Source organism: Camponotus vicinus, unplaced genomic scaffold (assembly GCF_025532165.1).
Source record: "Camponotus vicinus isolate PSW18456_S1 unplaced genomic scaffold, iyCamVici1.0 SCAF_5, whole genome shotgun sequence".
In the NCBI taxonomy this organism is placed as follows: domain Eukaryota; kingdom Metazoa; phylum Arthropoda; class Insecta; order Hymenoptera; family Formicidae; genus Camponotus; species Camponotus vicinus.
The window spans coordinates 18,636,308-18,663,098 of record NW_028141977.1 but is presented as its reverse complement, the minus strand read 5'-3'; the positions used below and the strand labels follow the sequence as shown (position 1 = coordinate 18,663,098).

At 31.6% G+C, this 26,791-nt stretch overlaps 4 protein-coding genes across 5 annotated transcripts; 2 read left to right on the top strand and 2 right to left on the bottom strand.

Moving 5' to 3' along the window:
• Positions 1–91: 91 nt before the first annotated feature.
• On the top strand, positions 92–4,832 carry LOC145972451 (T-cell immunomodulatory protein). 2 transcript variants are annotated; one of them, XM_083101079.1, is made up of 4 exons: positions 92–248; positions 863–2,411; positions 2,642–2,936; positions 4,567–4,832. In XM_083101079.1, exons 2-3 carry the CDS (start codon positions 882–884, stop codon positions 2,903–2,905), a joined length of 1,794 nt encoding a protein of 597 aa, XP_082957205.1. In that variant the 5' UTR covers positions 92–248; positions 863–881; the 3' UTR covers positions 2,906–2,936; positions 4,567–4,832. The 2 variants fall into 2 exon arrangements, with proteins under 2 accessions (XP_082957205.1, XP_082957206.1); XM_083101080.1 differs by lacking the exon at positions 4,567–4,832 and having other exon boundaries at positions 103–229; positions 2,642–3,621.
• On the bottom strand, positions 2,949–6,058 carry Cdk5 (cyclin-dependent kinase 5). The gene is made up of 7 exons (XM_083101083.1): positions 5,899–6,058; positions 5,585–5,673; positions 5,061–5,254; positions 4,896–4,983; positions 4,591–4,762; positions 4,150–4,361; positions 2,949–3,486 (listed from the first exon to the last, which is right to left on the bottom strand). The coding sequence occupies exons 1-7, from the start codon at positions 5,933–5,935 to the stop codon at positions 3,379–3,381; spliced, it is 900 nt and encodes a 299-aa protein (XP_082957209.1). The 5' UTR covers positions 5,936–6,058; the 3' UTR covers positions 2,949–3,378.
• Positions 6,059–8,521: 2,463 nt separating this feature from the next.
• LOC145972454 (uncharacterized) lies at positions 8,522–10,470 on the top strand. Its single transcript, XM_083101084.1, has 5 exons — positions 8,522–8,746; positions 8,977–9,039; positions 9,186–9,248; positions 9,325–9,438; positions 9,948–10,470. Exons 1-5 carry the CDS (start codon positions 8,666–8,668, stop codon positions 10,326–10,328), a joined length of 702 nt encoding a protein of 233 aa, XP_082957210.1. The 5' UTR covers positions 8,522–8,665; the 3' UTR covers positions 10,329–10,470.
• A 354-nt stretch (positions 10,471–10,824) lies between these two features.
• On the bottom strand, positions 10,825–26,185 carry LOC145972457 (uncharacterized). Its single transcript, XM_083101087.1, has 5 exons — positions 25,934–26,185; positions 19,973–20,054; positions 15,795–16,508; positions 14,449–14,536; positions 10,825–12,472 (listed from the first exon to the last, which is right to left on the bottom strand). Exons 1-5 carry the CDS (start codon positions 26,006–26,008, stop codon positions 12,265–12,267), a joined length of 1,167 nt encoding a protein of 388 aa, XP_082957213.1. The 5' UTR covers positions 26,009–26,185; the 3' UTR covers positions 10,825–12,264.
• Between the last annotated feature and the right edge of the window lie 606 nt (positions 26,186–26,791).

Sequence of the window (26,791 nt, the reverse complement as noted above, 5' to 3'; positions counted from 1 at the left end):
TGCGTTCAGAAATTTTATTCGTGGGGTAACATTGAATTGACCAATCAGGATTAAGAATGTTTGCTCTTTTTCTTGATTGGTCAATTAAACACTGTTTATCTTGGTAGGATTTCCGAACGCCTCCTAATATGTGTCATCAGCTGTTAGATTATGGTCAGATATGATAATTTATAATATTGCGCGATATATGTACATTTCTTATAATATCCAAGGAAGACATAGAATTTAGGTTAGTGAAATTTATAAATGTAAGTATTTAAAATTTTTCCATCTTATAGAACTTTGTACACTCGTAAACAATTCTCTCTCCTATACTGTTTTAGGTTAAGTATAAATTTGATAAAAGAATCTATGTTCTTTGTTTATTATTACTCATCGAAATTGAACAAAATTTGTTTAGAATTTTATTTTGATTATACACTCCTCTATGAAAAACCTATTATGACATGTAATTATGTACGTCATTTCGGTAAATCTTTTTTTATAATGTTAACGTATAACTAAGTTGACAAGTTGATTTTTTTATATCTTTTACATCTTTAGCTTAATATCATTTTTAAGATCCTTATCATTTCGAAATTAATACTAATTTGAACCATAATGTAGAAGTAGACTCGATATAAAAACATATTTATTATATTATATACTAGAGAAAAATAAAATATATTTCAGACTTATTGTTTCATTATTTTGATATTATAGGAATCTTCTATATCTTCTCTGATTAATTTTTATTTCGTTTTTATTTGAAATGAATTATTTATTATTAAGTTTTAGACAGCACGTTTATTACATTAAATGTCATCAAAATAATATTTTATCGCTTAAGCCTCCTTATTTTTAAGGTGTATAATTATTGCAGGTCATTCATTGGAATGTAAATGATGTTGTCGATTCGAACATTGGTCTATCTCATCGTGCTTGTCACGGTGGCAAGATGCAGTGACATAACACCTGCCGTGTTCGGTAACGTGTTGGATGGTATGCCGGCAGCGTTCGGCGACTTCAATTCTGATGAACTGACAGATGTGTTTATGTTGCGCGGGAAACCGGGGGATAGTCAGAGGACGGTAGAAATATTCTTGGCGGCCGATCAGGAACCATTGTTGCGGCCTGCGCCACATCTGAATTGCTCCTTCAAGAATCTTGTAACCAGCGTAGTGCCGGGCGACTTTGACGGTGACGTCTTCATGGATATCCTAGTGACTACCTTTAATCGCACGGAAAAGCTCACTTATGTACACATACTTTGGGGCGGGAACGGCCACCTAAACTGTAGCAACGAATCGTTACCTCTTATAAAGATGCGCGACCAGCCGTTGGCATTGGATTACAATCAAGATATGATAATTGATCTTTTCGGAGTGAGCGAAGATAACAAAAGGGTATTCTGGGTATTCAACGAGGATAGAACTCCTCCGCAGGTCATTGAGATGAAATGGATCGAATCGAAGCCAGAGTCCGTGAGAAGTCCGCATTCCAACGCTTTTCTAGATCTAAATAGTGATTTTCTGTCGGATCTCGTGGTAACCACGAAAAAGTCCTTCGAAATATGGTTAGGTATCGAGGGAGGATTTGAATTCTCTCACCACATCCATCTTCCATACAATTCCTCGAACGGGCAAAAGGAGAATGAAGGAGAGTTTGGCCAGACTCTTTATCTAGACATCGAGCTAACCGGCAAAATGGCTCTCCTTCTGCCATTGTGCTTCAACAAGGAATGCACCAATTGCACAATAATGATGTATCAGAACGGCTGGCATAATCTGGGAGTAAACTTCCGCGATCCTAACAATGTGATGTGGGGTTTCGTGAAGCCGGATGGTCACCGTTACACGGAGACCATTACTCTTCGCGGCGGTGACTTTAACATGGATGGCTATCCGGATTTGTTGGCTACTCTGCAATCTTCCTCCGGAAAACAGTCATTCTTGCTGCAGAACGTGGCGTGCAAGACTTGCATCGGTTTCAATCGCACCTTCGAGGTCAAATGGCAGGCGCTAAATCCATTCTACAATGAGACCGCGATGGCGGTATTTTACGACTTTTATCAAGATGGTATCCTAGATGTGATACTGGTGGAGCATGATAAGACGAGCAATTCCTATCGCACTGCGGCGTTCAAGAATAGTTTGGATTACGATGCGAATTTTGTTAAGGTGATGGTACTCACCGGACGCACCAACAGCATGTATCCAATTTCGCCGGGCTCGCTTGGCAAGAAAAAACGGACCTACGGCACCAATCTGCCGGGACCATCAATTGCATACAGAACCACTACTCAGGACGGTAGTCCTCGTAACGCGATTGCAGCGCAGTTACCACAAAGCGCACATTTCTCGCTTAATTTGCCATACACCACCTTCGGTTTAGGAAGAACGCCTAATTTTGTAGATGCTCTTACGATAGGGGTACGTGAGAAAACGAAAAAGTAGCTTGATTCTTAAGGCTATATAATTATATAAGTGTGAATTTTGAAGTTAAATCGAGTTTAACTAGATTTCTTATTTTCTATCTTATAAATAAAAAAAAATTATATTTAATATTATATACTTGATCACTAATTTAACTATGCAATTCAGTTTTTTAGTAGAAAAATCTCGAGTAATGTTATAACATTTGAAAAAAATTGTGTTTCTAGGTTGGTGGTAAATCACGAGAATGGCCGCAAATCATACCCAATTCCCAAATGGTCGTGATACCAAATCCCAGAGCCGAGCCGTCGAGATGGAAGGCTCAACTGTTCGTTACACCTAGCAAGTTGATCTTGCTAAGCGCTGCTGCATTAACCGGCACATGCGGTTTGATCACAGCCATTATTCTCGGTTTGTATTGGAAGGAGAGGCGAGAGGATAAAATAGAGAAACTGCAGGAAGCGCACAGGTTCCACTTCGATGCGATGTAAACGAGTTGACACATGTGAAGGGGTAAAGAAGGTGAATCGATAATTAAGACTTATTTAAGATATTGATTTATTGATATAATAATAATTTAATAAATAAACCGCGCTTATAATATATCCTCGATCTCGCGTAAATCTTTATACTCATCTTTTCATGACTTTGACAGCAAATCATGCAACGTGTCTTTCCTTTTCGTAGAATTTTCACTTTCAATACGAAGATGTTGCTGTCAGATAATTAACGATTTTTATCGATTCTTCCGTGTCATTTTATAAAACAATGATGGTAGACACTCATCGGTGTTTACCTCTTCTCGCGCGGCAATCACTTCATCTCGAGCATATATAATATATATGTATATATATTAACAAACGATCTTTGCCAGTGTGTCTTCTTCGCCTTCATTTTTTGGTCGCTGCGCATCATATACGCATGCTAATGTTTTCGATCGATCTAAATTAAGAGGGATGATTCGCTATTGGCATCGGTCATTCTTTATGGCAGGGTTCAAGTCGTGGAAGTATGGATGCGCCATCGCTTCCTCCGCCGACAATCGTAGAGCCGGATTACACACTAATAATCTCTATACATCAATCAAAAATTAATATATACGACATCGATCAGTCTTGATATAAAAGAATATATGTCGTAATTTCACAAAACCGTTTTTTACAATTTTGCTTGATTTATATTTGTTATAAATATACATACATACATATATATATATATATATATATATATATATATATATATATATATATATATATATATATATATAATATATATATGTTTGTAACAAATAAATCAAGGGAAATGATTTTGTGAAATTAAGATGTTATGTATAAGTTTGTTATTTTTGAAATTTGTATTTGAATGACAGTTTTAGTTTTTTTTCTAAATCAAAATTTGATCTGATATATTGAAACTTTATCTCACACATATATATATATATATAAAATAATATAACTAACAAACTATCTTTAATTATTTATGATCAAAATATACTTTGATAATATTTTAAATCATCTGCATTCTAGTCTCATTATAGTTTTTTATTTCATATTGCTTCTCGCTCGATTAAATCGTTTGTTATAGATTTATTAAAATTAATTGTTAGATAGTGATGGAAAATTTTATCATGTATATAATTAGGTATTATTCTAATATTTTCTATATTAAATAGAACTGCATTTGTATGTTACACATTTCTGCTGGTTCAATAATAAAAATAAACAATGCGATTTACCTGGAGTAAGTCTTTGCCTCTTGAAGTGAGCTTGGGTGTAACCTGTGATAGTCCTTGTGAGGGATGATATTGTGGGAAAGGCTTATAATCGGGAAGTGTTGTTAAATCTGGCCAGGTTTCCTCGGTCGGTGTGCCCAACATTTTGAATATTCTTTTCAATTGGTCATCCACATCCGATCCAGGAAAGAGCGGTCTGCCGGCATTCGCCAATTCTGCGAAATTATATCGAGACAAAATATTTGATTTTAATTATAAATCTATATATTAATATAGATGATTGTGCTATTAAGAAAATTAGGAATATGTATCGAAAGGTTTCAATTATTCCATTTTTTTTTTAGATAAAACTATAAGTGTTTTTGATATCATATATAAATTGAAAAGGAGTTTTATCAAAGATTGATTTGAAATTTTTAGAGAGAGAAACCATCGGATGATTACCGGCAAATATACATCCCGCGCTCCACATGTCAATGGACGTTGTATATAATTTTGCTCCGAAAAGAACATCCGGGGGACGGTACCATAACGTAACAACTTCCGCTGAGTAACATTTTACAGGAATACCAAAAGCCCTTGCTAATCCGAAATCGGCAAGCTTCAACTCCCCGTTCTACAAACAAATTCTCTAATTGTGATTCAATATTCTTTTTTAAACAATAAATCAGATGAATATAATCTTATGCGAAGTAATAATTTTTTTCTTACAAAAATATGTACATACAAGATTAAATATAATTACGCACCTTATTGATGAGTAAGTTCTGTGGTTTGAGATCTCTGTGCAAAACATTCCGGCTATGGCAGAATGCTAGTCCTCTTAGTAACTGATATCTGAAGGCAAATAGATTTATGACAATTTTGCTGATAATGGAATGAGTGGATTTTTCAAAAAAATTAAAGCATCTTACAGGAATGATTTAACGACATCCAAGTCAATCTCTCCATTTAGACTGTCAAAGTACTTTTTGAGATCCTGGTCGCAGTGCTCAAACACCAAGGTGAGCTTCTTGTCGCTGTGCAACACGTCATAGAGGCGAACTATATTCTTATGCTTGAGTTCCTTCAGTAGACAGATCTCCCGTAGAGCCGACGACGGTACACCCTTGAGCAACGTAAAGAGCACACGAGCGATAAGACACACTAATATCAAGGAGAACTTTGCCTTCGGCCTTCGTCGAAGGGAATTATTTTCGACGCGGCGCCAAGAGAGCGCGTCGCTTTATATATAAATAAAACACGAGCGATCGATTAATTAAATTAATCGGAACGCCGGTGTCGCGGCAAACAGCAAGTGGGGAACGAAGGGGTGAGATTACGTGTAAAGAGAAGAAAAAAAAATATATACATATACATAATATATTATATATATATATATATATATATATACATATATATAAACGAGGTATAAAATATCGGCACAAGCACCACCTACTTCATCGTCATCGTCCAGTCTCACCCGCTTGAGCGCAACGATTTCGTGTGTCTCGCGATTCTTGGCTTTGAACACGGTGCCATAAGTGCCTGGAAAGAAGAAAGAGCGAGAGGTCGTATGTACGGGAGGCGAGGCGTCGTGTGTTGACAGCACACAACACGCGAATGAGGGGGAGGGGGGGAGGCGGAGGAGGAGGAGGACCCCACCGGGCGGCCGCGCGACGCACACGGGGCACGACGACGCCGCGTCGCGTCGCGACGACGCCCGATGACGCGCACCGCACCGTCGCCCCACGGGCCCACAACACGGCTCACCTTCTCCTATTTTCTCGAGCTTCTCATACTTTTGCATATTTTTGCTGATACCACGGGCGGAACGCGCACGCACGCACGCACAGTCGCGCACAGTGTTTTTCGCACCACTGCGCGCGCCCGACGAACACTCTGACGCGCAATCATGCCGCCAACCTTACGTCTTGTCCCGAGACAGGCGTTACCAACGTTTGCGGAATTTTTACCCATCGAGTACGACCATGGAGCTTGCGATAGTGAAGAGGTCCTGACGAGGGAGGAAGATCAATAGAGGTGGATAGGATATGAATTCCGCGTCCATAGATATATTAAATATAGAGAGCTTTTTATTCCGTCTAGAAATCCCTACGTCCAAGATAATTAGAGATAAATAGTAAATTTTTTCCTCTCTTGCGCACGCGCATTCGTACGTTTCTCTTGGCGGACGCGCGATCGCGCGAGGGAGGATTATCACATTTATTTTGACACGCAGTAAGATATATATGTATAAAGCTCTGTGTATATTTAATATAATTATGATTTTACCTCGGCTATAGACGTAGGAAATTTTATTCTTGTAATTTTTATTATTTACTTTATTCCTTTAAAAGTAAATTTATTTTATTACAAGTTTTATTGAAAGTAAATTTTATTCTTTTAGAAATTTTATTTATTTTATTATAAGTTTTATTTTCTACGTCTATAATCTTAAATGTGTGAAGGCCTCCTACTCCAAATTTATATTACTAAATATTTCGAGATAACAATTAATTGTCATGCATTTAGCTATTGTTTTTAGAGATGTCGATATCGAAAATAAATTAATTTAGAAACTAATTAATTTAGAAATTAATTTAAAAACTATTCTTGTTAATATTGAATCAATAGTCAATATATCGAATAATTATTATTTCTTATATAAGCTACAATAATCTTTATTATGATTCTTTATCTTTCTCCTTCCAACTAGAGGGAAAAAAATAAACTTTGAACTTTGAACTAGTGCAGCTAGATAGACCAGTTAGATAGACAGACGGATCTTTAAAAACATTCATAATTACATAATGCATATGCGTAAAGAAAATTGACCCAAATTTACTATTATGTTACATATTTATTATAATTAAATTAAACGCATCTCTCTAATCTATCATGATTGAACAATTTCCTTATGTATGTGCATTATGCAAGTTTATTTGCATCTCTTTTAAACTTATCGATCTTCAAAAATATTCATTTTTATGATTGTTTCAATTGTTCAAAAGTATTCATTCGATATTTTATTCATATTTTTTCAATTCGATATTTTTATATCGAAGTGAAAAAATATTGAATATTTGATACTATAGTAGGGCGAGACACTCGATACATCATCGAATTTTTTTCCAAAACTCAATCGCGACAAGTATTAGGAAATAATTTGATACAATCGTTATATTTAATGGTTAGTCAACTTTCGATAAACAACATGTAGCTATCGCATTGATAAATCTATCGAAGCGTATTTCTTGCGTATTTCTTATTTATTTATTATTTCAAATACGAATAGAAGCGAAAAGAATTTTATTTATTAATGAAAAAGTTTCAAATTATTACATCGTTGCGATCTTTACCAGTAATAACTATAACAATGCTTAGAATCAAATGCACATTTCAACTTCACTTTAAATTTTTCACCTAAATTTAATTGCCCAGATTGAGATTGCGCAGTAAATCGCTAAATCGAGTGATTAATGTAACAAAAGGCTTTGTATTAATATATAATATATTAATCGTAATTGTATTAATATATAATATATTATAATATATAATATATTAATAATATATAATATTTAATCAATAATTAATATATGTATAATTTAAATATATTAATATATAATAGATATTATATAATATATAATATAAAATATATTATATAAAATATATATATTATATTTCGTGCACATATATTTTAGTACATAAAGTATTTCGGGAAAACGAATTAACTCGTGTTCGGCCTTGACACATATAGCATCCTATGTTTATATGACACGACCTTGTTATCATTCGTTCGTCGATAGTAAAGCACTCAAGAGCACTAAAATACGGATAACGTAACGTTAAATATATTTCGATATTTTAAACATTTCACTTATTAAATGTAATTTGTTATTTGAATTAAAAAGGCGCAATAAACCGGAATCATAGGATCGAATAGTAACGAAAAATCTTGATGATAAATCGTTATAATTATTAACTAATAATTTTAACGATTAATTTATAATTATCAATTACCAATTAATTGCTAAATTTTCAATAAACGATAAATCGCGATGACGAGTTTTCATCACATACTTTGTGCGATTTACTTATTCGAAGTAGAGATTTATTATTTCAAATAGAAATTATAAGTTATAAATTAATAAATATTTTGTTACAATCCTTAATATATTTTATCTGATGTTCACACAATTTTTTCATAGGTCTAAATGTAATTTCGGATTGAAACTCTATAATAAAATAAATAAATATATTTATAATTACCACATAATTTATAATAAATAAATTTATTATAATTATTAATTATTAATATTTATATTTATTAATATTGATTATATATATATTCAATTTCTCGCTATAATTCGTTTTTTATTATCTTCACTCAACTTCAGTTGAGTCTGGAATTTTTGGCAGATCATTACATGAGAAAAAGAAAATTTCTGAGCCGTCATTTCTTGGTGTTATTTGAATACGATTTTAATAATTAAATCAAATTTTTGCTTAAAATTCTTTAATTGTAACAACGATAATTATGTATCTGATATATCGCTTTTTTACCAGTGTAATTTTTGCAATAATAAATGCGACTATCGTGTTGTATATGTGTCAACGCGTAAGTTGCAATCATTTTCATACTTCAAAATTGTAAAATTTCTGAAATATAAGAGGATATTGTATACTCTTTTTATTGAGATAAAAACTGAGATCTAGATTTATATCCAAATAAATTGAAATTGTATATTTTAATAGTAATGGATAAATTTATTTAATAAATATACTTAATATTTACAATAATGCTTGGTAATATAAAAAGTATATGTAAATATTCGTGACATTTTTCAGTTTTATCGAGTGATGAGAGCACATTATCAAATTATGGCTGAAGCTGAGAAATTCAATTCGATCGTAATACATATTCTACCAAAGCAAATGATACATTAATTTCTCTTTAATTTAAATTAAGATTAATAACGTATATTTCAAGTAATATTGAAATAATGTTAATAAATAATTTTATCAATCAATAATGTTAATAAATAATTTTATCATAGGTTTCTGAATCACGCAAGAGTCTCGATTATATCAGCTTGAAAGTATCTCAAGGAATGGATCAGGTATTTTAAATTAAATTATCTCTACAATTGAAAGAATAGTACGACACAGTAATATTTGATAAAATTGCTTGTGCAGATGAAGGAGGACATCGCCAGAGAATTATCCATTACCGATCATTTAACGAAGCTTGGTTCGAAAATAGGATTGCTGTTGCAACGTTATTTGGAGTTGGAGGAAGGATTGATCGAGGTATAAACAATAAACACAGAGAAAAACATTTAAGTTTTCTTTTCACTTTGAGAAATAAAAGAACCTTCCTTAATAATGTATAAACTTTAAATAAACTTTAAGTTATAAACTTTAAGTTGTAAACTTTAAACTAATCTAAAATTTTAAACTTTACATAATTATAAAATATTGTAAAACGTATACACACACACATTCCGGAAAATATTACAAAATTATTTGATTAAACTATATATTATATATAAATAAATTAAATTAAAATAAAAATTAAAATATTTCCTTTTACAATTTTTCTTTTAAAAATTTCATTAATTATTATATTTTAGCTAAGTATTATATACTATATATATATATATATTACCGTTATTTTTAAATCAAAATTATCACGAAAAGTAAGGAATAAAATTATTTCAGAATCCATTCTCTCCTCAGCTATTTAAAGAGGTCATATATTTAAATTAACCCATAATCTATGTTATAGCTTAATTAACGATTCTGTGTCTCTTTGTCAGTTGGTGCGAATGGAGCACAACACTAAGAACGCACGAATCGAGACACCAACTGACATCAACGAGGAAGTCAAGAATATCCTTGCAGCGACAAGGAAGAAACAATCTCAACAACAGCAATCCGATCATCCGCGAACGCCGAGGAAATTGCGGATCTCGACAAATACTTCTATAGGATTAAAGGAACCACATAATCCAATCGCGGGTTCAAAGTTCCTCACGTCGTATGATATTGTCAATCTTTCGAACGTAACGATGTCTGAGAAACAGGAAAGGCCACGTACGCCCATTTATCCGGAAGTGCAGTTGTTGAACGATTCGAGACCGACAGAAACTTATACAAAACCCATTGGCTTCCGGCCGTCCTGGAAATGCGAGACTTAAAGTCGCTAGATAAATTTGTTTTTGTATTCTTTTAGTTTCTTTTCCCGGTGATTGTGTGTGTCTGCGTTTTAAAAACAATAAACGCGCAAAAAATTATATAACATAAAATATAAATAAGTAAATAATATAATCTATTCGAGAAGTCTTAGTTTTAATTCTTTTAAAAATCTTGGAATTATATATATGTGTGTGTATATATGTATACAGGAATATGTGATATGAGAGAAATAATGATGATTGAAGACGACATAAAAAGATTGTAAACGTCATAGTTTTACGAAATTATTTTTTATTAAAAAAAGTTATCTAATATTGAAAAATATATACTATGTTGTATCACATAGAAAATAACTGCATAAAACTATGGATTTTATTTTTTTTTTTCAAGATGAAAATAAGCTGTCACTGTTAGAGAAGTAGTATTTCTTTTGAGACCTTCTTATATACATATTTAACATTAGCAATCTTTTTATGTTGTCTTCAATCAGCCAGTTAATTATCTTTCTTTATTTATTTAGTTTTCTTTATTTAGATAGCACATTTTTACAGAGTGACAGTATACGAGTAGAGAGGACGAACCGCGTAATACATTTTATATGATCTTTAATCGACCAAATTTCGTCAAACTGACGGTTTTAAATTGTTTTAATTTAGAATTAATCACGAAGAAACATGCTTTTGCCGAGTCACATGCTTTGCACATAAAGATTGCGTGAGTATTTTTTTATGCCATCGAGACTTTCTCAAATTTATTCTCTCCAAAAAGTATCATGTTCCATTACATTTACATCTCTTAAACTCTTAGAATCTGAGTATTTATTTTTGCGCAATATAATTCCACAATCCATACATTGATTTGAGAATTAGTATATACAATTAATTACACAGTAACAATATATACACGCCGTACATATCAGAATGTAAATTAGTTATATTTTGCGGCACAGCGTGTTCCAAAGAGTCGTCGAAGATTACAATAGCAGGAGTGTATATAAGAGCTTCTTTGGAATAAAAATCCGAGTATATTAACAATTATTTCGCAATCAACAAATGGCGATTAATTTTTTTCGATTCATTTTAAAAATTTATTCAGTAAAATCTGTTATAGATTTAATCAAATAAAATAAGCCTTTTATATATTTTTCTATTTTTCGTTGGTCCATATATTTTATCTATAACTGACAGAATATGCATTAGTTTCAAAACTAATGCATATTCTGTCAGTTATACATTTTATGATAAATATAAACTTGATTTATATTTAATGAAATTTTTGTAATAGGCCTTCAATTATCGCAAACATTGAAATTTTTTGCTATTAGAAATATCTTAAGGACATACTGTATAGTATTAAAAAAAATATATTTTCTATAAAAATTTAAAATTAATCGAAACACATAAAAGGCTTATTTATTTATTTTCAGAATTTGCAAAAATTTTATAATTTTTTAAATATTTCAATAAGTTATTTCAATAACTATAAATATAATACTTTTCAATGAAATAATCGCCATTTTTCTGCTAATGTAATTTCTGGAATTTGTGATTGAAGATACATCCAGTAATTCTAAACAAGGAAACTAAAAATTATATTATATAACGATCTTTCAGCTGGATATCCAATGATCAGAAGAATATCCAATGATGTCGCGAGAAAAACAATCTGACGAATAATTATATTTCACATCGATTAAATTCGTTCTTAAACGTGCAACCATTAAAAGGCAGCAGAAGAGATGATTTTAATTTGCAAAGTTGAGTTAATTTTGTCGAAATTTCACGAGTTGAAATTAAATGAGTTCTCTGAAAAACGCGGAGCGAACGCGCGCGATTCGCGTGTCAGCAATGTCTCTCGCGTTTTTCCTTACCCTTTACCCTTTCCTCGCGCCCTTTCATTCCGCTATTCTCCCCTCTCGCCTCTTGTATCCCGCGCCAATTAACGTCGCTGTCTGTCCGCAAAGTAATTATTGAGCCTCTTGACGAATCCGTTCCAACCAACTCGATCGATCTCGTCGATGTTTCGTTTGAAGAAGCTATCGAACGCGGTATCGATTTCGTCGATATTCCTCTTGGGGAAACGATCGAACACCGATCGGTCGATCTCGTCGAAATTACCTGGCCGTATGTTCATCGTGCCGAGTCGCCTGCAATAATGTCATACAACAGCATGTTATGTATATATTTGTGAGATGTAACTTGTTTATTTAAACATTTTGCTTTTCAATTGGATGTAATATAAGAAACAGAAATGGATAAATTTTTTTATTTTTTAAGAAAGCGATAGAATTTCAAAGAGATATATATATTAAAAAATACAATTTAAATGGAATTTTATCGGAACACACTTTTTAAATCAGAAAAATAGCTTAAGGAAAATTATAGCATTCTATATTTCTTTCAAGATTTATTTAATAAAAATTATTATTTATAAAATAGCGCGTACAAGTAATCTTGCAATGAATACGGCAAGTAGTTATGATCGGAAATATTCAGACGAGGAGTTATCGCCGGAATTGATCAGACATGATGAAGGAAATATCAACTCTTGTAGTCAGACGCGAGAACCGAGATATAATCGCTACTGACGTACAATTCTTTTTTTTTATTCTTTCAGTGAGATCAAATAAACGTAATTGAATACTTGCAATGGTATTCTGATATCCGGAACTTGTGAAATTGGCGGCATTAAACGAAAGAGCGGCAGATAGTACAAAAAATTTTATCGGAATATTATCTGAAATAGCGATAATTCGAAAATTGGAAAAGGAAGAAACTTTTACAAATGTGTGGCAATAGAGAAACTTTTACAATTAGAGTATTTTGGAGGCTAAAAATGTTATTTAATATAAAAAAAAGTCTACTTATAATAGGATATCTTTTTTTTAAGTTTTTCTTTTTTGCCATAAAACTTTTTTGAATAAAACTTTTGTTGTAGCGAAAAATATTATAATTACGCGCATTTCCTGGTCTTCTATCTTTTTTTTTGCTAGATCAGGTAATGTAATCGAATATTTATAGCGATACCCATCGCCTGTGAGAACTTGAGCGAAAAGGCAATGATCAAGTTTACGTTTGTGGTACAGAGGCGATCAAAAAAAGCGAATTTAATAAGAAAAGTGAACTCTTGCGCGTGACCCTTCAATAAATGACACGTGGCACTTTTACCATCGGAGCATGTAAAAAAATATGTAGAAAGGCGACGAGGGATCGTGAGGGGAAGAATAAAATGTGACGAGCTCTATGTATATATGTAAGTCGAACAACTGGCAATGTAATGGTTATTTTATTTCATCGAGAATAATCTCGATCGAGTAAGGAGAAATCGTACTGCAGTTGAAAACAAAGTGTGGGAATAAAAATGATATATATACGCGTAAAAATAAAAAACTGAAAAAGATATTTTTATTCAATGAAGTGCATTCGAAAACACAAACTCAAAAGTGCATTCTACATAGAAAAAAATCATGTCTCTTTGAAAGAGAAATAAAATGTTTTTTTTTAATGCGCAACACATTTACATGCTGAAATTAATACAAATGCGTAAAATATATAAATCGAGTTCCTATTAATTCGCGATTCTAATTTATAAGTTTGAATTAATTCTGTGAAATAGATTTTCTGTTTAATTTATAGCGCAAATTATAATTAAATCTGCATTATATTCCGCTTAAATAGTTTTCTTTCGAGAAACCGTTTTATCTGTTTGATTTTCCATATTTGTTCTTTTGGCAATCTTTGGAACTAATTTCCAGTTAAAATATTCCGATTGTGACTTGAGGAATATTAATGTAGACAAACGTGCACGGAAAAAAAATTAACTAATTTTGGTCATAATTTTGATTAAAAAGAAATTAATACATACAAGTAATTTCTGTAAAGAAACTTATATATATAATCCTTTAACGTATTTTCTATAAAAAAATATATATTATAAATTTAATCAAGAAGTAATGTCTTTTCATTTGATTAATTATTTCATAAATCCTGAAATCTTTTACAATCTAACGTTTAATGAAATACGGGACAGATTAAAAATTTATTCAATGAAAGCCTGTCGCTTTTACATGAGTTCGCATTTTATCATCAGATATAATATATGTGAATCAATAATAAACTTTACCTGAGAGGTGCGTATCTCTTGTTTTCACCAAAGGTTGCCCCAGATAGCGAATCCAACCCTCGACGTGTTTGCCGCAGTGGATGGCCATCTAAATTGCGACTGCCTGCATCTTGAACATTTTAAAAACCTGTACTAGGTTTACGTTGACTTTAATGAAAGACTGGATAAAATATTATAGAAAAGGCACGAATCAAACGATTGGAAAGAGTATACATCTAATTATATGTACATATGTAGATAAAATTTTTATTATTCTTTCTGCTGTATATTTGATAATATAGAAAAAAGATTTAAAAAAATAATATCAATATTTGAATGCTTTTCTGTAAAATAATCAGTTAGTCATTCAAGAGATGTTATGACGAGGTAATATATTTGTCACGCATTTGTGAATCAAATATGTGTATTCAAATATGCTTGAAATCGAGTGGTTTTTAAAAACAACATACAATTTATATTTTGAAAGAAAAATATTTCTCATCTCTTTTAAAATAATATAAATTAAAAGTTTAAGCTTTGCATATTTTTTCATAATATATTATGGAACATATATATTTGAATTCAATATTTTATATATGAAAATAATTTTAAAATCTGCAATTCTATTGTAATATATATAAAATTGGATATATCTTGTTTCTATAAAATATATGTACATGTGTGTGCAAAAAGAGAAAAAAAGAAATGTGATAGGAAATGTAATGGAAAAAATAATTTTATTATAATGAAAATAAAAAAGATTAAGTGAAAAAAGTTGAAAATTGACTTGTGCAATTAAATTCGTTTTACATTTTTCATACGCACTCTCCTCTTCTGAACTTAATTTCTTAATCTATTATTATTTTATAATTTGTTTAATTTTTTAATTATATCAAAATTGCATTTCTTTTATATGCATGTTTATTAAATATAATTGATTGATATCAATTTCTTACATAAAATATAATTACATAATTCTTGAATAATTAAAAAAATTAAAAGTAACAAAGGATAAATATAGTCATCTTTCGCATTTACGACCATTTTTAAGCCTACAAATAAATTCTTTTTCTTCATCTCATGTAGATTTTTTAGCTTTAATCCAATCAAGCAAAATCACTCCTAACTTCCCACAAGATTTTCACTATCGATTTACTCCATGTTTCTCAAGAGATTGTCGTTCCTGATTCGTTCCAAATTCCGCGCTAATTGTAGCTTTCTCGAGACCGCAAGCTGATCAGCGCTTCGCTTTGTTTCTGCATTCGAGTAATCGACATTTCTAACCAGATGCCCACCGCCGATTTGATCTAGATTCCTTACAAGATGCCCACCGCCGATTTGATCTAGATTCCTTACAAGATGCCCACCGCCGATTTGATCTAAATTTCTCACGAGATGTCCACCGCCGATTTGGTCCAGATTTCTCACGAGATGTCCACCGCCAATCTGATCAAGATTCCTCGCAAGATACCTATCGCCGACCTGGTCTAGATTTCTTACGAGATGTCCACCGCCGATCTGATCTAGATTCCTCACGAGATGTCCACCGCCAATCTGGTCCAGGTTTCTCACGAGATGTCCGCCACCGATTTGATCGAGATTTCTCACAAGATGTCCACCGCCGATCTGGTCCAGGTTTCTCACGAGATGTCCGCCACCGATTTGGTCAAGATTTCTCACAAGATGTCCACCGCCGATCTGGTCCAAATTTCTCACGAGATGTCCACCGCCGATCTGGTCCAAATTTCTCACGAGATGCCCGCCGCCAATCTGATCCAAATTTCTCACAAGATGCTCGTTGTTAATCTGATCTAGATTTTTCCTTCCACCGTCTTCTCTTGCATTGTTCGAAACATCGCGATTGATAAGCTGATCCGTGAGTAATTCGTCACGATACCGATCAATAGAAATTCCTCCTTGGCCGATTGCGTCGAGTATTTGTTCATCATTGGCGGAATCTGAATGTTGAGTTAAGCGATCCGTTAATTCACCTAGTAAACGTCTGCGTTGATCATCAATATCTCTCACAAGATATCCATCGCCGATCTGATTCGCATTTTGTTTCGTGTCTTGATTCATTCCTATAATAATAAAACAATAAAATTAATATTGTTTTTCATCGAATATTAAAACCAATATTTATTTTGGCGAATGCAATTTTTAATGTTAAAATATTCATTATAATGTTAATTACATCGCAATTTTCAATACTATAGATGCATTGTACTAAATAATTTATTGTACTTAATAAATATAAAGGAAAAATAATATAGAGAGAATATCTCTTTTTAAATTTTATATTAAAATGCGAATTCACCAAAATATCAGGTTTCAATCTTTGTTTTCCATTTATTCGCGATATCAATTTACGATTATAATTCATGAAATTATACCATAAATCGTATAATATATAAATATATAATATATAAATCGCGTTATTAATTGGTGGAAAGCTACGTATTTATTGGAAATTAAAAATATTATTTAAATATGACAAATACATGCAAAATTATCATATTGATTAATATAATCATTTGACGGTTAACAATCAATCTCTTTCAATATTTGTTAGAAAAAAAAACACATCAATTTCTTCGATTTTCTTCGATATGCTATGCTGTTCTATTTTATAATGCATGCGCATGAGTTATGCATGCCATTAAAGTCATCGAAGAATCGTAAGGAGAGCGAACTTTATCGTGCAGCAGGAGTTTGAGTGAAAGTTACGACGGAGACCTGAGTGCAAAAGCATGCAAGGCAAACGTTGTCGTGGCATGCGCGAAGGCAAGTGATTTTAACGGATTTTCATGCTTAAATTGCTATTACACGCTTACCTTCCATCGACATCGGCTCGTCGATGATCTTATCGACAATTCGCGTCAACATTTCGCACGTGACAATTATTTGCGCGTCTGACACTCACACGCGAATTTTTTTCCCCGTCGCACAAATTACGTGGACAAATTGATTGATCACAAATCTCCTAAGTGTATCAATATTCAAGATCGATTCTAGTATCTATATGAACTTTTCGTCCGATTGTTCTTGAATCGCAAGGCACGCTGTGTTTTACATAGATAATTAATTGGCACAATCTAGTATAAAAATATAATGATAAATGCGCTGATAAAGAACAGTTACCAGAGGGTCGAAAGGGTCGAAATGACAATGTGAATAAATGATGTGGACTTTGTACAAGTTATTAAGTTAGGAACATATGGTCGGCGATCGTATCAATGTTTCATATTCCTCGTTTGTATATTAAATATTAATACAATTCTCTGGCAGAAGGAGAGAGATTTTATCATTATTTAGTTAACGTATATTCCCTCAGTCGAGTAAGGATATTTGCGTTGTAATGATTTTACAGAAAATTAAAATCAATTAAAATCTGTGTATAAATCGATATTCTATATATTTAATTCTCTCGATATTTATTTTTGATCTATTTAGAAAATGTTTGTATGTATATAAATTACTTACTTCCACTTGGGTTTTTTTGCCATTTTTTTGCAAGAGAGTGCGTTCAGAAATTAATGGTAGATTAATAGTAAAGTTGTATATAATTATTTTATTAAAATATCCATACATATTGCCGTTTTTAAATTGATTAAAGTTTAACACTAATTGAATTTATATGAACAATCAATTTAATTATTGTTTCCCATGTTTTATATCCAAGTAAATGTAAACAGGATAATTTTATACTTGAATCGTAACGCGCTTTATAATCGAATCATAAAATGCAATCAGAGGGATGCATTATGATAATCGCGTCAATAAAACTGCACTTCATTTTCTATCTATGAGAAAGCGTGCGATGATTTCAAACATGCTCCAATATTTATTTAATCTTAATAACTCGATTTCATGATAAGACAATGATTGGTTAATATAATGTAACCGTTGACGTAACGTAATGCACTCTATGATCAAGTGTTCTATCGTATAAATGTATTCGAGCATATGAAATAAAACTGCGTTGTCCATGAGTAACATAATTCGTAGAAGAAATTTTAATTCAACAGCATTTAATCTTAGAAATGTATTAAAAAGGAATTTATCGTATGTACGTATCATTTCCTTTCAGCCCTTTATTTCTCTTTGCGCCTTAAAAAGCTTCAACTTTTAACAAAATTTATTCTTCATTTCTCCTTTTCTCGAAAAGTATTATACGAAAGAGATAGAAATATACACTTTCCAAGTAGATTTTTTCATATCTTCTCTATAATTATATATATCTGCGAAACAAAACATCCGACGTTTAGTAAAATGAAAAAATTCCTTTTCTTCTTTTGAAAATTTTTTCTCTTCTAATGTTTTCTTTCAATTATATAGAACTTTTTGTCGATATTAATGTTATATAGTACTTTTCTTGATATTACTTAATATTAATTTTAATTCATTTTGTAATTTTGCGAGATCAAGCTATTTCAGGCGATGCACTGACATAATCGGTCGACACTCTTATAATTAATTGCAGTGAGTGATAATGAATATAACAACAGTTCATGTGGGTAATTAAATATATCTTGATGTACAATTCCGTTCATAGACCGTATAACATAAAAGTGATACATCAAAGGGCAAAGGATCACTGTTTACGTATAGTAGCCTCGGCGTGGTATCGATCACGAACCGTTTTTCTCCCTGGGATAATATATAATTCACTATAATTAGTCGATGCGTACACTCGTCAGTATGTGTTTAAAATGAAAATAAAAATTAATAATAGTGACGAATAACTTAACGCGTCAGTCGCGTGCAAAAGGTTTTTGCAAAAAGTTTACAGCGATAAAATGTTTCTCTTTGAAAGTAGAATCACCTATGTTTTTCGCGTCTACTGATGTCGCGTGATAACACAATTTGGATTTTAGACAGAATTTATTTATGTATTTATTGTGTGTACTAAAAAGAAAATGAGGAGATGCATCTGATTTATCTGTATGTATAATACAAAAATTATTCTACGATACATTTAAAACAAATATTTGCAAATCTTTATCTTTTTCTTTATATATTTTAGTTCAATTTTGTCATCAATTTTACTTATAAATTTAATCTTTCAGTGAAAAGAATAAAAAAAATTATTATTTATGTATATATTAAAGACAAACACGAAGCGCGAAACAAAATGAGAAAAAATAAAAGACTGTGGCTGTGTAAAAAATAATTTAATTTAATTTAATAATCATTAATAATAAATAATTAAAAGAAATATAATTAATAATCAATAATTAATAAATAATTAAAATTTAATCATTAAAATGTAATAACAATTAAAATATAATTAAAAAATTTAAAGATAAAAGAATTGAAAACATTATTCGTATTATTCGTAATAATAAATTATTAAATTTATATTTTTTACTTTGAGTAAAAGATATGTATTTTAATAACTATGCAATATTTCAAAAAGCTAGAACTTTGATATTTTAAACAATGAAATTTACACGATATATTTTTCTATCTTCAGATATTTTCTCTCCTCTCTTCCTAATGAACGAGTTAATTGTTCTTTTCTTTTTTTAATAATAATACTCACTGCGTTCTTCCCAGTATCTTGCCAGCAGATCCGCCAACGCTGGTGATCCGTATTCGTCCCGTTGCAGCGTGTTCGATATACCCTGTAATCAGAAAATGAACAAAACTTTTTAATTATAGCCACGGGCAACTTGTTTTTGTTATTAATTCAACTGTGTTGTTTAAAAATTACATTTTACGTTATTAACATTCATTACATATAAAAAGGGCAACAACAAACAGCAACATTACACAATTTAACTTTATTATTGATATTAAAAAGTCGGGAAATCAAACAGATAGAAATCACTCGGGGAAGAAATTTCACGTCAATTTGATTTTAATTTCACAAGAAAAATATAAAAATTTCAACTTTTTCAGAGACCAAAAAAAGTAAAAATTTAATACATATGTAAACATAATATTAATACAAATAAAATTTTGATAAAATTTTATCTCAAATATAACAGATATTTCTCTTTTTATGATTATTTTAATATCATTAATATCACTATAATTATATGTATATAAAATTGTATATTTGAAATTATAAATAATTTTTGATGGACTCCTATGTATCTTTTAAAATATATTCATTCGTCTTGTGACGTACAGAAATCATTTTAGTTAAAAATATATCGCAAAGTATATCGCGATATATATTCAAATGTCGCGAGTTTACTAGTCGCTTCTTTTAACACTGATTTAGTGTATTTAAATCTGGATCGAAAGCGTAGGATTCTATTTATCCGCAGCAAAAGCACAATTATTTATTTCATTACCTATATTTTAGTATATTTACTCAACATCGATAGGATCGAAGGAACGTTGCGATATGTTGCTCAAAGAAAAAAGAAAATTGGCTCGCATGCGTGCATAATAAAGCTTGGGATCACGTCAAGAATTACCGACCACGTGCTAAGTCCGTTCTTGACGTAACGACGGCACATGTTCGTCGCCTTTTTCGCGATAGCTTATCGAGCAGCTTGCAACGGAGTTGTAATGAGGACTGCATTATGCTAATTACAATTTCGTTCGTCGCTTCGGCACTTGGCCTTATTTCCCCGCGGATCGAACCTTCCTCGCGATAGATATATTATTATAAATTCCCAGCATAGCTGTCTTCTAGCTTCAGTTAAATTAAAAATGCATTATGACAATCCCGTGCATTCGACGAATGCTACCTATCCAGTTGTCACGTTATATTTTAAACGTTTCTTCGCGATAAGCAGTTATCGATAACGTTTCTCTTTCACATTTTTCATCTCTTTTCATGAATTTACTTGATTTTACTTTATTCATAAATGAAGTTTAAATTGAATTTTGTTACAGCGGACATAGAAAAGCAATCTATTCATAAAATATCTGGAAGAGGAAAGAAATCTTTTTCTGTCAAAAATCATATGTTAATTAATTATATAGGTTTCGCAGATACCTTTTACTTAGAATATCTTTTAAATTAATTTTAATATTGATACCGTTTTTTGCAAGACTCCAAGTAATAGTTAATCCTTTAGGTCGACCCTGAATGCATTCTGTTATATTTGCAGATCGATATGTTACTGCTATGACTTGTCATTTACTTGTTAAGCACTTCGCATGATCAATTACGAGTGTTAAGGTCGACAGTTTCGTATCGAACGTTTCATCTTGTCGATGAATAGCCTGCTTTTCTATTTTGATTAACAAGTTTTCCATTCTCCGAATTTATCGATTATTCGCGACATCAATAAAACATTCAAAATTGAAAGCCACGCATTGATGTACACACACACTCTCTCTCTATTTTTCTTTTTGAAATATGTGACGTGTTTTATCGGTATTCAATTGAATTTGATAAAAAAGCTTTTCGTACTCGCCTACTTCAACGCCTTCCGGAGCAGCTGCGTATCGGGAAAGGATGGAAAATGAAGTTTCACGTGCATCATAAAGCGCGTCGAAAGATAGAAAATTTTACGGATTTAATTTTCCTCTTAAAATCTCGAATACCGCCGACGGCGATGGCGTGGCTTCGATCGTACCCTCGATAGAATCGCGTTTCTCATCACGCACCATTATTTGCAGCGCGAAATACGTACATAGTAATCGGTAAGTTGCAGTTCATAGTTGACCAGGTTAATGAAGTTTCGACCCATTTTAAATAAATAACGAAGGGAGTAATCGACGTAATTAAATGCGAAGTAATTAAATGCTTTTCAGGACAGCACGATGCACTGCCAATCTTATTTACGACGATGAAGCAAAAATCGCGAAAGTTTTCGTGCAGAATGTTGACGAAAATTTAAATTTTTCAAGAAAAAGTCTACTTCTACTAAGTATACAGGAAGCAAACTGCATCTGCAAACTTGATGAAAGATATGATATCGTCATTATATATTAATAATGGAATATTAGATTATATACCTTCGAGGAAATATTTCAGAAATTATGTAAATCTAGGGAAAGAAGCTGTGTGTGCGTACAGAAAGCATACAAAAAGCTTGCAACTACAAATTTCATGCAACATATAATATCATCATATATAATATAGATTGTTATAAATATATAAAATATTTATAACACGTATATTTTTTAAAAAATCTCTCAGAAACTATATAAATCTAAAAAGAAAAATATATGCATAGGAAGATATACATAGATATATAATTATTAATATTAATTATTTTAGTTGTTAAAAATTAAGTAAATTAACATGATATATATATTCCTTATTTCTCAAAAAATTTAACTTAATTTTTTTTTAAGTTTCTTATACTTTTCTTAATTTAATAAATTATGAAAATTCACAGTTTTTTGTACAATAAATCTATTTATAACATGTACAAAAACAAGCTAACTATATTTCTAGATATTTATTTTCGTGATTAAAAAATTAACAATTATATATGCTATATTCTCAAAAAGTTAAATATACATATTTCTGTACAAATCTGTATAAATTCCATTGTGTTCATGTATGTGTATGTGTATGTGGCATTGCGATTATCCATTGGTGCTTAGTGTCATCGCTCAACTATAAAAATGTAAAAGGCAAATTTCTTTTTATGAAGAGCGTTAGATATTACGGAACATACACATGCATCGATATTCTTGCCTCGTCTTTTTACAAGGCGAATCGAAATATCATCCTAGCTCTATATGACTGCCTCATGGGTACCATTAGTATGCATGGGAAAACTTTTGCATACAGAAACGCATATATGGTCGTGACATATACTTCCAAGCTTTAACCCACTCAAATTTGGTTGCTGAGTTCGTCTCGCGAACATCTCTCCGAATATCTCTCTTTCATGTAGCCGACTACCGCGAATGTCCTTGCAAATTACAATCTCGCGTGTACGCCTCGCATACTTGCTTTAACAAGTTTTTGCATTAAACACTATAGCCGATGGTATCGTCGAGTGAAATATGTAGAAGAAAGAGAGAGAACTATACAACATTCTAAAAGAAAAATATATTATTTTCTCGATGTCGGTCAAAAGAATTGTCTCGCCCTGGTCAGATTCTACTCTCTTTACGAGATAAATGTCACGAAAATAAAGACAAACTCTCGCTACAACGAGATTCGAACGATAGTAATACGGAGCTAAAGTCAAAAGTCATTTTTTATTTTTATATTTTTATATTTTATATTTTATTTTATTTTATTTTTACTTAAATTTTATATTTTATTTATATAGAAAAAAAGTGATATGTCACCATTAAATGTATAGAAAGTGGCAATTAAATAAATAATTATTAAAAAAAATAATCGATACGTTATCCTTTCTGTTCATTTTTGTGGAAGAAGAAGGTACGATCGTAAAATAGATCCGAGAGTTTTATCTTTGCATACTCTCTCTTTTTACGATCGATCTTCGCTTATTCCACTTGATGGCGGTTAGAAAATACGGTGATTCCACTTTTCGCTTCTATCGAGAGATTTTGCCGAGATCACTTCAATCTGCGGAAGTGCAAAATGAAAGTGGCAAAGTGCAGCTTTCCCCGGTATGCCGCGACTTCACGGCTCATCTCCGTAGGAGAACAGGAACACAGGGTACCACTGAGCACAGTAATCTCGCGCGGATAATGCCGCGAGGAAAGGTCATGACTCAAGAATAGAGTATGCGAGAGAAGACTATTTGGCGCCGTAAGGCAAAGAAGAGCTCACTTTGCCGAGCGGAGAGCAAATCCGGATGCAACAAGTTGCGAATGCAACGAGGCGCATCGCGCTCCATTCTCCCGGTATTATCGGCGACAAGAGTAAAAAACCACGACGAGAGACAAACATCCGAGCTAAGGTTCCCCGAAGGGGCTTAACAAGAAGGATTAATATAAAGCGCGGACTACACAGGTAAATCTTGGAAGCGAAGGCGGACTGTAATTATATCGCGGACACCCTGTAAACCTGTGTCTCTCCCTTATTGCGCGCGTTCCTTATAAGAAAAGAATGAATCTCTCGCAATAAATTTCCGACCTTCCTTTTTTGCGGAATAATTTTTAATTTGCGCAGCCATTGCTTGTTGCTGGAAATTAAATATTGTTATCGTACGTAGGTAATTTTTTTTATTAAATTAATGTTTTCAAGTAATATGATCTTAATCATTTCTTATGAGAATAATTTAATACTCTTTGCAATTTAATTAATTATATCCTTGTAGAGTTATATATAGTCAGTTTATATATAATTGTAGCGTTAGTATAATAATAATTTAATATAATTGAATTAGTAAATATACTGACTTAAATTATTGTGAATTTTTGAATACAACTTTTTGTAATCTTAAAACAATGTCAAATAATGTCAAAAGATTTCGGATTCCATCATGTTCAAAGTAATGTACAGTGTCACGTGTTTTATCAATCAATTATGTTCGCTATAACGTGACGAAATTAATTACAGCTACATACCTTGCGCGCAGTGGCGCAAAGTCAAACACGATTCAATCTCGTTTGCGTATAATATGTAATTGTCGAAATCAGCAAACAAATAGCCATTCTAATGTAGTGCTCATTCGTGTTATTACTCGCAATTATAGTGATTGGCAGCGTGAATGCGCCTGTTGCACGCGCTTGCCGTAAATTCAAGCGATGAATCTCGCATCTTCCAATTTAATCAAAATTGAAATTAATAAATTTATCTTCAACGTAAATTTGCAATAATTTCTTTCGTGTAACGATAATGAAATTTAAGAAAATACATTTATACTTGAAACAAATTACTTTTAATTAAACTGTTAATTTCATGAAATAATTTAAAAAACAAATGAGAATTGCTGTAATAATACAATAAATTAATATTTATACAGGTAAATGTTATTGATGTGTAAATTTTCGTGTTTAATTTTTGAATTTCTAGCATTGTTTATCGTTGGATATTGTTATTAGCGAGAAAGTAAAATTTTGGTGTTTTCATTTTGGTTCCTTTAATTATTCCGTGATTTCTTTATTATGCATGTGTATATCGAATTCTTATTGCACAATAGAGAAAATGCCGCGCAGATTTTTAGTTAAAATATCCATAAACACGCATATGTGTAAAAAATTTAATTAATATTTGTAATATTCGAAATGTTTTCTTTATACATTGTATGAAATATTATTCTTACGTAATTCATAATCTTTTTTGTATGATAAAATTAATTAACTGTGAAAAACTGATTACACTTAAAACTTCTGTGAAATGTTGTTTATTTAACGTTTTCAATATGGAAAGTTTTTAAGTCCATAGATGTGCTCTCGAATAAATTTTTCCGAATTTTTTTAAATAAAGGATTTAATTAATAACAAAAACATATTAAAGAAACAAAAACATCTTTTGGCATATCCACAAATATAAAAATAATATGAAATTCATAGAAATAATATGAAATCCATTAAATGTATAAAATACTAGACTCTAACAGTTATATTTAAAGATTTTATTTTACAGTCGAATAAAGAGTGCAATTAGAATTATATCGTGACGTTAAAAAAACACGAATAAATGAAAGGTGTATTTTACCTGAACAGGTCCGGCCGTAACCGCGTAAGCGGTCACGCCGATGAAAACGATCGCGATCGATGAGGGAAACGCCATCACGCTGCGAGGTCTGGTATGCCTCTGGTATCGAAAGGGATGCTGAGAGTGGTTCTCCAGAGGAAAATTATGATCGGTCGCTTGGTATCCTCCGTAACCCGTGGATGTTCGCGTCGTGAAAAACGCGTGGAGTGCCCCGAGTCTCGTGCTTCCATGAAATATATAGAGGGCTGCATTCTCCTCCTATTTAGGAAGGGGCGCAAACGTCGCGCAGACGCGAGCACGCCGTAGACTTTGACGGCGATTAGACACGTCTTTATTTCTGTTTTGTGCGAAAGACGATTGTATGTGAATCTATAATGAATTAATAGACGACGAGAGACTTGAATAAATAAGTAATTTTAGATTTCTTTTCAGGGCAACACAAAGATACGAAATAAACTGCGTATTTATTCTTGAGATGAAGATGAAGATGCGATGATATGAAATAAACCTTCTTAATTATGGCACATTTAATGAATTAATATAATGTTTTTTTCAAGTGTATCAGTTTTGTAAAAATTCTCTTTATACATATATATCTCTTCGCTTTTTTTCCATTTTCCAACAATAAAGTGACAATCTAACTTTATGGAATTATTCTAGTATTAGAAAAATAATTGCTATTACAATATATTTTGTTTTTATAAAAAAAAACCAATAATTATCTCTTGTCAATAAAAACTATTTTTTAGATAATGAAAAACTTTTTTTCGACGTTTGTTATATAAACTGTTAAGAAAGATTACAAAATTTTGTCCCTCTAAGAATAACAGGATGATAAAATGGCGAGTTTAGTTCTTC